The following is a 14,904-nucleotide window of genomic DNA, read 5'->3' as shown; positions in this document are numbered from 1 at the left end:
CTTGAGAAATGTCACACCTGTTTATAGCCCCATGGGCAGTGTGAATATGTCAGCTTTGCATGCCTGCCTACAAGAGGAGACTAACTTTTTAAATTTTTACCAAGAAAAGAGAGGCAGTAGAGAAAAGGGAAATGCCATGTCACTGTTGTTTTCATTTGCATTTATTGATTAGAGTGAAGCGGAGATTTAACATTTTCTAAAGATTTGTACTGGTCCTTTTGTTTCTATTTGTTTTGTTTTGATGAATTACCCACTTATGTTGTTTGGTTACTGTCCCAGTCTTGTCTTCGTATTTTCCTTATTATTTTATAAAAACCAATAACATAGTTGTCAATTCAACCTGTACTGCCCAGTTGTATGTCACATGACAATAAAACTTTTCTTCTGATAAGCTAGCTTTAAGGGAAAAAAGTAACTAAGGCCAGAGGCTGGTTATCAGGACAGGTATGAAACACTGAGGAAAAAATACTGTCTCCCCAAGGTCAGCGTAGCATCCTCCTTCAAGTTAGTTCTGCTTCTCCCAGTATGCTCTCCTCTGCTATCTGATACCCTGGAAACGGAATCTGCTAGAAAGGTAATCATGGATTTGCTAGAAGGGTAAGTCAGATGCCCACAATCATGGGATCTTCTCATTGGCTTAGCTGTCTTTCCTCTCTGAAATCAGTACTGCAAATTCTGAATTCCCCACCGACAAGGACTTCTTTTAATATGTATTTACAAATCTATCTATCTATTATCTATCTTTCTTTTTTTGAGTACAGTTTTCTTGAATTACAGTTCTTCATGTCTGTTCTTTTCCCCTTCCTTTTTTTTTTCCTGGTATGTGTGCATGCATGCATCCCCTCCCCCCCCCACACACACTCCATGTGTTGAATCTTCTTTGCCATCCTTAATATTTGTCACATTTCCTTTTGGAACACTTTTTTCTCTCAAATCTTTTATTTTTTAACAATTTCCTCCTGTTAAACTTCTATTTCTCTTCAGGTATAATCTGCTGTTTTTATTCATTCTTATGTTCCTTCTTGTTTAGCCTTCATTTCTAAAATTTTTCTTTTATCTCTAATTCTTTCCCGAGTCTTGTCACTTCTGAGATTTTTCTAACTTCATTTATGTTCTCATTTCATGTCTTATATTATTTTCCTAATGTTAACAGGTGGTTGTAGTTTTTGATCTATTCAGTAAGAAACATTCTCACAGAATAGAGCTCTCACTGTAAGGATATTATTCTGTTTTTTGCTCTCTCTGTTCTTATAACTTGACATGGAGTTGGATTCTGATAAGTTCCTACTGCTCATTTTAATGCAAAATTTGCTTTTCTCAACTTTTAGAAGCAAGGAGGGTTCAAGGTGGATTTCTTAACTTCATAGAGCTCCCTCTTCTGTTGCCTTTGAATAGAGCTCAAAAATATGGTGGCTTCCCCCTGAGACTTCTTGATTCTATTTCTATCCCTATTTTTATATGTATTTTTTCTCCTTCACTTCTATTATATCCCTATCCTCCTCAATTTTAATCCCATTCCCAGCTGGTTCTTCTCAGTGTGGATACCTGTCCTGGAAGGTCACCCTGGAGGATGAGTTTCAAAAGTTCATAGGAGTGGGGTGCCTATGGCTCAACTGGTACAGCATGTGACTCTTCATCTCAGGGTCATGAGTTCAAGCCCCACCTTAGGCACGGAGCCTACTTTAAAAAAGAAGTAAGTTCACAGGAGGAAGACTGCTGCAGATCTTTCAGTCCCCATTATTAACCCCTTGTACCTACCCACAACGAGAGCGGGTAAAACACTTTCTGATTTCAGCTTCACCTGCCAAATTTTCCGCCAACATCTGGTGGCTGTTTTGGGGTTCTTCCACGCTCAGATTTAGATATCTCATTGCTACCCTGTTTTCTCTCATGCAAATACTGATACCACACAAGCCTTGGAGCTGTTGGTGGTTTGCCCAGACCTGTTTGTATTTTGGGATATTCATGAAGATAGCTTTTCAACTGGATTTATTGTAAATATTATCCATAGGCTTGTCTTTTATATCTGCTCTATTTTTATATTGAGATCTGAAGAGACTCAAGACTTATGCTGCAGCCACTTTCCCCACAAAGACTTCTTACACAGATATCCCTTGAACGGAAATCTCCTATCTTGCTACTATATTTTTTCTTTGTAAATGCCTACATAAGACTGTATCAGTAATTTTTAAGTTGAAATGCCTCTGTAATTCCCCTTTAAAAGTATAATTAACTCACAGTTGTTTTCCGATTAAAACAAAATCAAGTTACCTCACTGGCTGGGGACTGAGTTTGTTTACTTTTATCCACATCCATTAACTCAACCGCTTTAAACTGAGTCAGAAACACACTGCTGCTGAAAAGCTGTGCCAGGGGAAATGTAAAGGCAGAGCCTACTAGAAATCTAGCCCGGTCATGGCTTAGAGAACAGGACCAGCAATCTATATAGCAAAGCTGCCAAAAGTGACAGGTAAGATTTAGAGCAGGGGTCAGTAAACATTTTCTGTACAGAAATGTACAGAGTAAATGTAAAGAGTAAATATTCTAGGCTTATGGGCCATATGATATCTATTACAACTCTTCAACTCTCAATAATCTAACAATATCCTCAGTGCCAGCCTTGTGCCCAACATGTAGAAGGCACTCAATACTTTGATCTTCATTCAACAATTTAATGTCCCTTACCATCTGTTCTGCTCAGGACTATTTCTATCAGTCCCCCACTCCTCTTCAGGTTCTTACACAAAGACTGCAAAGTGTAGAGCCAAGAGCTGTGGGGTGAGTCAGGTCAGGGTTCAAATTTCAACTATGTCACTTACTGCTGTATGACCTTGATCAAGTCCCTAAACCTCTCCCAGCCTCTAAAGCGGTGGCAGTCTTACCCATTTCACAGCACACTGCTGAGAAAACTAAATAAGGCAATCTATGTAAAGCACCTGAGACCAGACCGAAAGCAGGCATTTTAGAAATATGAGTTGTTCCTTTCATTCCTTTCATTCAACAGATGTTCATTCAGTGTGTCTCCATCATGATGAAAAGTAAAGGGGATACAGCACTAAGCATCACTGTCCAGTTGGGAAAAAGTCACTGTCAGCATACATCTAACCTATCCTGCCAACACACTGGACAGTGCCTCAGGCAGCGTTAGAGAATGCTGTTCACCTGGGGCAAAAGAGTTTGTTTGCCTGAGATCTTCCTCCCCCAGCTTCCAACAAAGGGTATACTATTTAGGTGCTGGAATTCGGGATATCAGAGCTTAGAGAGGAATGCACCACTGGCAGTGATCTTGGCCAGACTGCTTAAGAATGGACAACCTGGCACATCACTTTTGGAAGCCTGCTTATTCTTCCAACCAACCTGTTAGGGACCAATCCTAACCTCTTCACTTACCTGTTGCTGCTGCTCCTGGACCTTTTTTAGGCTGCTTTGGGGCTGTGTACTGGAAGAATTCATTCCCATGGCCAGCAGATGCCTGATCCAGTCCAAAAAGAGAGGCCAATCTGGCACTGTTAGTAGAAAATGAAAATGACATTTCATGTGACATATCTCAAACCTGGAATCATTATAAAAGCTGCTTACCTCCAACCTTGAACAAACACCTCCTTGACTGCACATCTCACCATACTGGAAAGTGTCTTTGAAATCAAGATTATATTTCTGGGGATGCCTGGGTGGTCTAGTAAGTTAAGCATTTGCCTTTGGCTCGGGTCATGGTTCCAGGGTCCTAAGACCTAGCTCTGCATCAGGCTCCTTGCTCAGCAGGGAGCCTACTTCTCCCTCTGCCTACCACGTTCCCCTGCTTGTTCTCTCTCTCTGCCAAATAAATAAATAAAATCTTAAAAAAAAAAAAAAAGATTGCATTTCTGATCTAAACAGGATCAGCTGACCTTGCCTGTCCACAGGACTTTGGTCAAGGCATTTATTTTGGACCTCAGTGTCTGTGTATGTAAACTGAGGAGATTGGTAAATTGAGCAGACGCTCTCTGTGGTCTCTTTAAACTGCAAATTCTTGCCTTTAGCAAGTCATAGTTTCCTACTTTTACTCATTTATTACACTGAAATAGAACTGTACTTCAAATCTACTCCATCAAACATGGTCCTATCATTGCATCTAACAGACAGAACGATTCTTTTCCATCCCCTGCAATGCATCTCCTGCCCCAACCATCCCAAAGAAACTGCTCTTGTTAAGGTCACCAACAACCTCTCTGTTACTAAACACAGTTTATCAGTCCTTATCTTATTTGGTCTTCAGTCCACCTTTTTACACTATCAACTAATTTGTTTTTCTTCAAACAAACTCTTCCCTTGACTTCTGTGGGGATATTTTCAGGGGTGGGAGGGACTGGCCCAAGACCTCAGTAAGTGCTAAAGTGATCCCCTCTCCTATGGTCTTCCCCTGTCCATGTCTCTGGCTCCTTGTTTAACTCCCAGGCCTCTTCTTCCTTTACACAGCCTTTTATTTTCATTTTTTAAAGATTTATTTGAGAGAAAGGGCAGGACAGAGGAACTTTAAGCAGACTTCCTGCTGAGAATGGAGCTTGCTCTCACGACCCCTGAGATCACAATCTGAGGATCTGAGCTGAAACCAAGAGTTGGACCTTCAACCAACTAAGCCACCCAGATGCCTCTTTCCCAACCTTTTAAATGCCCATGCTCCCAGATTTCACTCTCTCTCTCCCTTGGGGAATGAAATGAATCTAATTCATTTATGTTGGTATCAAGTGCTATCCAAATGCTGATAATGTTCAAATCTGTATCCCCAACCCAGAATGTGCTCCTGAGTGTCAGAAAATACAGATATCCCACCAGCCACACAAATGCAACCTGTTCACTAGAACTCCTATTTTTCAATTCTCACTGCCCCAGCAAAACCTGCACTCACTCTTGTGTTCTTTTCTCTTGGTGAAAATACTTTTTGTATCAGAGTCCCCAAGACCTCCACCAGGTTCAGTGATTCAGCAGGACTCAACGGACTCAGCATATAATCATTCTCATGGTTAAGATGTATTACAACAACAACAACAAAATAACACTACAAAACCAGCAAAGGGAAAAGGTACATGAGGGCAAAGTCCAGAGTAAATGGGGAGCATCCAAGAGTCCTTTTCCAGTAGCGTGACCCTGGACACATTTAATTCCTCCAGCAAAGAGCTGTAACAAGATAAAGTACGGTCTCACAAGGAAGCTCATTAGAGTCTCAGTGCCCCAGGTTTTTTATCGGGGGTTGGTCACACAGAAATCCTCTAGCACGAACCAAAACTCTACACTCCCAGCAAGAAGGTTCAGTTCAATATGAACCTATTGTTTGTACAGTTTAGGCACAATGAGCCACACACCATTTACAGAAAGCTTTGCATCAGTGTGCGAACTGTTTACCGGTGAAGTTCCCATACGCCAGCCAAGTGCCAACTTCATAAACAGGACTTTCTAAAGAGGATGCTATCACGTCTCCTGTGTTAACTCTTTTCCACAAACATACACAACCACAACAGAAATCTGGGCATCACCCTGGTGCTGTCTCCTCACCCTGGTGTTCATGACCAATCCCTGAATCCACTTGATTTTACTTGCTCAGTACTTCTTGAACCCGTCCATTTCTTCCCATCCTCACTGCCACTTCCCTAGTTCAGGTCACCATCATATCTCTCTAACCAGAATTATTCTGACAACCTCCTGATTTATCTCCTTGTCCTGGTCTTGTCTGCTTCTTAACCAATCTCCACACTGTATCCACAGTGAACTTTCTAAAAACCAAACTTGATCAAGTCTCTTTCCTCCTTAAAATCCTCAATAACACCTCAGTATTACCAAGACAAAAATCCAAACTCCACAAGACAGCTTTACAAAGTCCTTCAAGACCTTACCTCTCCATACTTCCCCAGCTTCCTAACTGGCCATTTCTCAACTCCAACTGTGTGCTACGCAGAACTTTAAGTTTCTCAAATAAGGCAAGATCTTTCTAATCTCCAACTTTTGGACATCCTGTTCCCTCTGCCTGAAACATCCTTCCTGTTCCTTTTCTCCCCTGGAAGTTGCCCCTCATCTCAAAGTCTAGGTTAGATGATCTTCTTAAGGCCTCCCACAGGCGTCTACTTCATTCGCTCTAGAAATACGTACCGACACTGTGCTAAATGCTGAGTATATATTGATGAGCAAAGCTGAGTTCTATTTTCAAGGAGCTTATATACTCTAACAAGGATATTAAGTATTACACAATAAATAATCGCAAACTGTAACATAAGATATATAATAAGTACCTGTTGTATGGAATTATACTCCATATAGATTAATAAAAGTTTTTCAATCAGTTATTATGTAACATGATAATTGACTTATAATCATCACTTGACTATATTGTGCCTAGTGTCTGGTATATAACAAGCTCAATAAATGAACTCAAAGTCTAGTCTAGCTCTGAGTGCCTCTTCTTCAAAGGCATCTTTGGTTTAGGTAATGAAAACATTGAGGGGTGCCTGTATAGCTCAGTCAGGAAAGCACTGCAACTCTTGATCTTGGGGTTGTTGAGTTCAAACCCCATGATGGGCACAGAGATTACTTAAAAAATCAAAAAACAAAAAGCACCTTTAAAAACATATTGAAACTTCGTAACTTTTGGAGGCCTGTTCCCTCCCCAATCATTTTAATGTATAATAATACATACTAACATTTTGCAAAATAAATTGAATATGATTTGAAACTATTACCCTGTTTTCTCAAGGTAGTGTTTTATAAATTTCAAGTTTCCTGTACATGGGGTCAACAATGCCTCCCCTAAAGGACTAAGAGGTTAAGTGAGATTGCAAGTGTAGAGAGCAGTGCTGTCCTACAAAAGACTGAACAAATGCTAATAAAATTAAGAGGAAACCAAGATCTTTCCTTTAACTGCGGCCTGGGCCGATTCCCTAAAAGAATAAGATTCTGACACTTGGGTGGCTCAGTTGGTTAAGTGTCTGCCTTTGGTTCAGGTCATGATCCCAGGGCCCTGGGATCAAGTCCCATACCAGGTTCCCTGCTTGGCAGGGAGTCTGCTTTTCCCTCTACCCCTCGCCCCTGCTCATGATCTCTCTCTCTCTCTCTCTCTTTCTCTCAGATAAATAAATATTTTTAAAAAAATAAGAAGGGGCACCTAGGTGGCTCAGTGGGTTAAGCCTTCGGCTCAGGACATTATCTCAGGGTCCTGGGATCAAACCCCACATCGGGCTCTCTGCTCAGCAAGGAGTCTGCTTCCCTCACTCTCTCTCTGCCTGCCTCTCTGCCTACTTGTGATACCTTGCTCTGTCAAACAAATAAAAATCTTTAAAAAAAAATTTAAAAATTTAAAAAAATAAGAAGATGATTCTGGGAGAGTTGGGCAATGCCTTTAGCACAGTGAAAAATTTACAAAACTCAGAATCTAACTTAGTTAAGATATACTAGTTTATGCGAAGATCATTGATAAGGAAAGAATGCCCTTGTTAGTTTCAGTATGGATATGGGTCTTGGATTTGCTGTTTTCATTTTGCTGCTATTTTTTTTTTTAAGGGAAAAATCAAAATGTCATAAGTAAACTATGTTTCCATAGATGCTCTAAAGGCAAGCCAGTGATGACTACAAAATCAATCCAAAAGTCAGGTCAATCCAATTATCTTTCAGATCCTTTCGCTTTCCTTTCTTTTTTTTTTTTTTCTTTTAAGATTTATTTGTTTATTTTTGAGAGAGAGAGAGAGAAAGAGAGAGCAAACACATGTGGGTGTGCATGAAAAGGGAGCAGGCAAAGGGAGAAGGAGAAGCAGGTTCCCACTGAGCAGGGAGTCTGAGGTGGGACTCAGTACCTGAGCCAAAGGTAGAGGCTTAGCTGACTCAGTCACCCAGGTACCCTCCATTATATTTTCTATTAATATTTTTAAATGAACTCTATAGACTTATGGGCGTAAGTTTCTTGTAAATTATTATTTTTCCCATTTCTAAAGTATTCTCAAATGCACATATTTCTCTATGTTAACAAGAATGGGCTTGCCAACTCTGGACTTGAGTCTCTATGTTTATAATTCACAGGAAAAGTCATTATGGCATTAATTCATTAAAAAAAAATGTTAGCCAATACATTTAGTTGCCAAAGTCTTTACCTAAACTTAGCTTTATACTCCTTTTCTTTTCTCATCAAAAACAGTAACACAGGGGCACCTGGGTGGCTCAGTCAGTTAGGCATCTGCCTTTGGCTCAGGTCATGATCCCAGCGTTCTGGGATCAAACCCCAGGTCAGGTTCCCCATTCAGTGGGAGGCCTGCTTCTCCCTCTCCCTGCCACTCCCCCTGTTGTACTCTCTTTCTCTCTGTAAAATAAATAATCTTTAAAAAAAAAAAAGAAAAAAAGAAAAAGGTAAAACATAGAAGTTATACTATATTCATGTATTTTTAAAAAACAGGCATTCTTTTTGCTGTTAAAGTATTTCTTTTATAGACTATGGCATCAAACATCTACTTCTACAATAATAATAATGGGCACATGGCAATGTAGCGGAAATATGCTTGCCTGATTTCAAATCCAGGCTCTTTCACTTTTTAGCTGTGTGACTCTGAACAACTTACCTCTCTGACTCTTAATTTCCCATGTACAAAATGGGTATGATAGTAAAAACTACCTAATAAACGAGTAGGGAAAAGTAAATATGATAATATATATTTATTACTTGGCATGGTACCTGGCACAGAGTAAGGACACAGTACATGTTTTATATACATGTGCACATATCCTATTACCTTGAAATGTCCCTTGAACTCAGATTACTCCTCTAAGGGAGATGGCATGATCAATCAATGCACAATTGACCTGCAACTATAAAATGCTATTAGCTGAAATGAAGTGCCATACATTTAGCACATTCACGTTATTTCTTCACTTCAAAGTCATGATGGTAGGAAAAGAGCATCTGGAAGGGTAAACATGAATTTGAAAAGGCCTGGAAACTTGGAACACAGATTACCAATCATCTCAACAGCCATCTCAGGCACTAATATTCCCACTTCTACCAGGCCTGAATATCCTATATGGAATCAAAACACTTGAAAATTAATAAGCAAGTATATTTACAGCAAACTACAGTTATAAGAGGAAGTCGAAAGCAGCTGCAATACTTACTGTCATATGTTCTACTTCCTCAGGAAAAAACAAAAGAAGGAATAGCTGAATCAGGGACGGTTGGTAAAACTTTCAATATTCTCAATCTTAAATCTGATTTGGTTTCTCTGGTTATTACTGGGAACAAAAATAAGTGATCTGTACAACTTTGTTTACTAAGCCTTCTCATTCAATTAGCTGCGGTCTGTGTTTAGGAGCACAGTTTTGAAGAAAGATTTTATTTATTTGAGAGACAGAGAGAGAGAGAGAACAAGTGGGTGGAGGGGCAGAGGTAGAGAGCAGGGAGCCCAGCATGGAACTTGATCCCAGGACTCTGGGATCATGACCTGAGCCAAATGCAGGCGCTTAACTAACTGAGCAACCCAGGCATCCAAGGAGCACAGTTAAACACCTAGAACTAAAATATCTCATGTCCTTGATGGGCCTGATCAGAAAAGCAGGATAGCTGAGCCACCAAGAACTATCTCAGGCCAGGAATCTAGAAAAGAACACATGACTGATGTTATCTACTCTGTCATTTTCAGTCAGTTGCAGACTGCTTGTTGCATAAAAGTTGGGAGCTTTGGGGCACCAGGGTGGCTCAGTGAGTTAAAGGCTCTGCCTTTGGCTCAAGTCATAATCCCGGGGTCTTGGGGTCGAGCCCCATGTCAGGCTCTCTGCTCAGTGGGGAGTCTGTTCCCCCACCCCTGCCTGCCTTTCTGCCTATTTGTGATTATCTGTCAAATAAATAAATAAAATCTTAAAAAAAAAAAAAGTTGGGAGCTTTCACATTCATTTACAGACTTCTCTCAGACATTTTCACCTAGGGAAGAATGTGAATTTACAGTATCTCTTATGGGGCGCCTACGTGGCAGCAAGGTATAGAACAAATGCTCACTCTTCTATACCTTGGCATATTTGCCTAAGTATACGTAAATGCTCACTTGGTACTATAAGTTGTACAAAGAGAAGGCAAGCACTGTTGACTTCTTCCCTTGATAGGTTTTTTTAAAAAGATTTTATTTTTATTATTAGAGAGAGAGAGACCACATGTACATAGGAGCTGGGACAGGGGTGCAGAGGTAGAGGGAGAAACAGATTTCCTCCTGAGCAGGAAGCCTAACAAAGGGCTTGATTTCAGGACCTAGAGATCAGGACGTGAGCTGAAGGTAGGTGCTTAACTGACTGAGCCACCCAGGCACCCCTATTGATAAGTTTTAAAAACAGAAATAAAATACTAATTCTCAAGGTGGCAACAGTTTGTTTCAACCAAAATTTTTAAAGGCCATGAAACAATTACAATCTTTACCATTGATTGTTAAGCTTGCTCTGTAGTTTCAGCTTGCATGGCCATATTTGCAGTAACTCACCATCATACAGACTGTTCTGCCTGTATTTGGTTCTGACTTCTCTATATCCTTACCAGCACATTACTGTCTTTTTTAAAAAATATATTTTATTTATTTATTTGACAGAGATCACAAGTAGGCAGAGAGGCAGGCAGAGAGGGAGGGAGAAGCAGACTCCCTGCTGAGCAGAGAGCCTGATGCGGGGCTGGATCCCAGGACTCTTGGATCATGATCTGAGCTGAAGGCAGAGGCTTCAACCCATGGAGCCAACTAGGCGCCCCCATTACTGTCTTTTTGATAACAGCCATTCTAGTGGGTGTGAGATGGCATCTCTTTGGCTTTTATTTGAATTTCCCTAATAACTAATGATGTTGAGCATCTTCTTATGTACTTACTGGCAATTTGTACATCTTCTTTGGAGAAATATCTTCTTTGGAGAACATCTGAATAGATATTCAGATCTTTTGCTCATTTTAAATTGGGTTCATCTCTTTATTTTTACTTGAATCTATTTGTTAGCTCATTAAATTTTTTTAATAGGTGAATTAAGCCTAAATCAAAAAGGTGACTACAAGGTCAACAGCAGCAGGCTGGACTATGTGAAAATTTTAGTGAGTGTTTTGGGTGCAACCAGGTAAAAGGAGAAAAAGCATCACTTAACTCTTAAATAACTGAGCAACTGAAAGAACCCAAAGCAGAACTCAGTGGACGTAGACCATCTGAAGTGAGAGCAGGGGTGGACAGGGTGATAAGGGTGAAAAAACGACTTAAGGGTAGGTAATATACAGCCAGTCATAGTGCAAGTCAAAAGATCCTATTCAACGCCAAAAGAGAGACAATGTCATTTTATGATCATTCTTGTACTGAACTCTCCAGCAGAAGCGACTTGAGAACAGGCACAGAAGCTTAATCATTTTTGTAACCTCTTAGCAGTAAGGTGAGGAGTGTAGGCTGGTGTATTCATAGTTCTTCTGTACATTCTTTAAATCGCTTAAACATGTGTTCAAAGAAAGGGCTCTGCAAGGATCAGGATTGGCAGCTCACTTTCAAAGGAGTCTAGCTGTCTACTGACACAACATGAGGGAAAAGGCTAAACTGATTATGGGAAAAGACAAGACCCTGCCTCCTGAAGTCTTGCACCCCAGGCTGGTATATATAACGACTGGGGGCAGGGGATAGCGACTGCAGTCTCTTACACTGGTTTTAAGCTTTAAAGTGCAATTCCACAGCTATCATTCATTCAACAGGCACTTCTGGAGGACACATGGTGTACTGCGCTGAGCGCTAGACACAGATGAACAGCAAAAGCGGTTCTCTGTTCCGTCAGGGTTCATAATCTAATAAATTCGGTGTTGCAAGGATAGACGTGATCAGCCTAGCTGTGGGAATAAGGAAGAGAAAGCAGTGCATTCTGCCTGGGTCTGTGAGAGAAGGGAAAGCCCCAAAAGGTGACATCGGGCTGGGCCTTGAAGGATGCTGGAGCGGACCCACAAGGGCCAATTCTGAAGTGTCACTGCTTTGTCCACGGGGAAGAGTAAGTCTCATATCGGTCCCAACTCACTCCTATAAAAACTCTGAGGCAGATGCTGTCATCAGTAATCACCTCCACTTCATAGAAGGAGAAACTGACCCACAAAGCAAAAGGCGGACCCCAGGGCCATAGTGAGTGACAAGGGACATGCCGGGTCCAGAATCGAGGTGGACAGACACGGCACAGTTTCGAGCTCTGCCCGGATTCTGAAACCTGTAGAGCACCGGAATGTGGCAGGGGTCTGGACCCGGAAGTTGGGAAGAAGTCTGATAAGACTGCGACCCCACCAACCATTTGCCCAGTTCTCTCATTACGCCCTCTGTCCTACGCTTCCCAGTCACTCACCCGCCGCTAGGAGAGAGAAAGTCGGTGTCATCTTCGTCTCCCGCACCGAACATCGCGGTGCCTTTCGCCCAGCGGTAGGAGGAAAGCAAAAGTGTTTTCGGGCCTTTCACCGCCGACGTCGTGAAATGCCGCGGCGGCGTGCTGCTTTCCGGCAGGACGAACTCTCGCACGGTGGCTCAGCGGGGAGGGGTCTAGGCTCCGGAGAAGGTGGGGGAAAGGCAAATGGGTGGTCCTCACGGGCACGCGCGCCCGTGACGTAAGGCTTCACCAGCCTGCAGAGGCGGTGAAATCCGCGGGAGCTCCGAAATCCTGCACACGGATTGGCCGACGAGGCAGGGGGCGGGGCAGGGGCGGGAATCAGCGGCCTCGGTGGCAGTCGTGGACACGTCGAGCCCGGCAGAAGTGGAAGGGGCTTCGGAAGAGTCGCGGGGGTGGTGACGGGTTAAGGTTCTAAGAGGGAGGTGCCGGTGGCGAGACTCGATCTGGAAGGTAAGCACTGACGGTCGGTCCCCCACCCCTGGCATGGGCACAGTCCTTTCTCCCTGGGGACAAGGACCCTCCACGCCACTCTTCTCCGCTCTGCGAAAGGAGAAAGGGCCCGGGACTGGCAGTCTGGAGGCTGAGCTTTCGGCCGGGCCCCTACAGTGACATAGCTAGAGTGACCTTGGGACTGGGTGCTTGGTGCCTCACTTTCCCCGTCTATAAAACGGACCTGTCGTTCCTCTCGCTTGTCCCCTGTGGCCGCCGTCCCTATTTATTCATTGGGCTCTTTCTCCAGTGTTTCTCTGTGACGGCTGGTCAGGAAGCTTTTAGACCTCAGAGGTCATCGAATTCAATCCCAGTCTCCTCATAATCCCAGAATTTGCATTAGGGAAAGGAAGTAATAAGCACTTGGAGGACTAGTCCGAGGTCGTACAAGAGTAAAGGGCGGACTGGGGCTGGATCCCTAGTCTCTTGATTCAGGACTTAGTAAGCTGATGGATGAAAAAGAACCTTATCAACTCTTAAGTACTGTGCGCCCTTACAAAGTGGTTATTGCTAGACTGTGGCGTACATTTGGAGAGAATTCCCCTCCCTATCCAGGTGAGGTGCAGAAGAGCGGGGATATTCTGGGGGTGAGTGATGGAAGAGAGAAACCTTTAGAAGTGAAAATCCCAGTCCCAGTCGTGGTCTGGGTTTTGCTTAGTTGTTGTTGTGGGTTTTTTTCTGTTTGTTTTGTTTTTGTTTTTGTTTTTTGCCACAGACCTAAGTCAACATCAGTTGGTAGGGACTTATCTTCTACAGTTTCCACCTTCTCTGTAATCTTATATAAGTATTTCTGGTATAATTATTCAGACTATCTCCAGGTAAGCCTGGTTTAGCCAATGTGTGGGTAAGCCTGTAATGTATCACTGTAGCATCCATTTCCATAGCTCTCAACTGGAGTTGTTTCATGCGGAGCTTCTCTTGATCAGGTTAGGACAACAGGTGTCCCTTACCTGGGTGTTTTAGTCTGTTAGCATGAAATTGAAGTGAAATGATTGGTAGGATTCAGCTCCTAGAGAACTTTGTACTTCTTGTACTTCTTCCGTTGTTCTGTTTTTTATTGCAGTTTTTGTGCTTGTACTAAACTGTAAGCTCCTCAAGGACAGGGACAGTTTTATTCATCTTGATGTCACCTGTGTCACAGAGCACTCTGCCTTCTTGACCATAATGGATTCTTACTCTTTTTTAGACTGAGTAAAGGAATTCATCTTTATTCCCATTCCTTAATTTATGCTCTTGGGATTTTTTTTTCACCTGTGAGCCAGAGAACCATGCAATGGCTCTTGCCTTCCAGAAAGATAAAAATGCTGTACTAGCTGTGAACTAGTTGAAGATAATTTTACTGTTGTTTAAAGCTCTAGGGGAGGGGGAAAAGGGGGGTGGAATAGCTAGAAATGGTATATGTAGCTCTGATTTTTGTTAGTAGAGGATTCTTCTATTAAACTAAGAGACAAGGCTGTCGTCTGCATCCTGTGTCCATTTTATAGATTAAGATGGTTAAAGCAATGAAGGCTGACAGTGTGAAAACAGTGATGGAACTGGAATCTAAGCACTAGAACTGGAACCCTTTGCAGTAGCTCTGTTTAGAGTATGAACTTGGCTACCTCTCAGGAGAGGGAGAATGAACTGCCTAAGTGATATCACTTTTTCTAACCCCTTTCCTCAGTGCTGGTCATCGTCATTCTAGCACTGAAACATCTGAATTGTGCTTTAAAAAAAAAAAAATTCCTGAAAGATCATTTGAATGCTAATTCTGAATTCTTGAGTTGGGGATGTTTTTCATCCAGGGCATTTAAATAGCCTTTTTAGACAGGCAGGCATGTAAAATCTGGATCAGCATTTTTGGCAGTTGGGACACAGCAAATATGCATGCCCAGGTCACCACTGTGGGAACACAGCTACTAGTTCTAATCAGCAGTATGAGAAAGGGGAAGATAGTGGTGAGGTTTCCTCAGTCTTACACGATTTGAACTGCAGGATTAGGTACATCTAAAAAGCCACTGTTAGGGCACCTTGGTGGCTCAGTGAGTGAAGCGTCTGACTTTTGATTACAGC

The 14,904-nt window shown here is 42.2% G+C and overlaps 2 protein-coding genes across 5 annotated transcripts in view; one reads left to right on the top strand and one right to left on the bottom strand.

The window, feature by feature from the left end:
• FKBP15 (FKBP prolyl isomerase family member 15) overlaps positions 1-12,455 on the bottom strand; it is a 54,184-nt gene extending 41,729 nt beyond the window's left edge. For 3 of the 4 annotated variants that reach the window (XM_044265104.1, XM_044265106.1, XM_044265107.1), the window contains exons 1-2: positions 12,325-12,455; positions 3,391-3,506 (exon numbers count right to left, since the gene is read on the bottom strand). In XM_044265104.1, the coding sequence (XP_044121039.1) occupies positions 3,391-3,506; positions 12,325-12,377 (169 nt within the window). In that variant the 5' untranslated portion in view covers positions 12,378-12,455. Of the gene's footprint in view, positions 1-3,390; positions 3,507-5,867; positions 5,891-12,324 lie in introns of those variants that run through there. The other variant, XM_044265108.1, reaches the window with a different exon arrangement.
• A 228-nt stretch (positions 12,456-12,683) lies between these two features.
• SLC31A1 (solute carrier family 31 member 1) overlaps positions 12,684-14,904 on the top strand; it is a 40,191-nt gene continuing 37,970 nt past the window's right edge. Inside the window, exon 1 of the mRNA XM_044265102.1 lies at positions 12,684-12,813. The gene's annotated coding sequence lies outside the window, so the exon portion shown is untranslated. The remainder of the gene's footprint in view (positions 12,814-14,904) is intronic.

Source organism: Neovison vison, chromosome 9, assembly GCF_020171115.1.
Source record: "Neovison vison isolate M4711 chromosome 9, ASM_NN_V1, whole genome shotgun sequence".
In the NCBI taxonomy this organism is placed as follows: Eukaryota; Metazoa; Chordata; class Mammalia; order Carnivora; family Mustelidae; genus Neogale; species Neogale vison.
The sequence above is the reverse complement of the archived record's forward strand: the minus strand, read 5'-3'. Positions and strand labels throughout refer to the sequence as shown.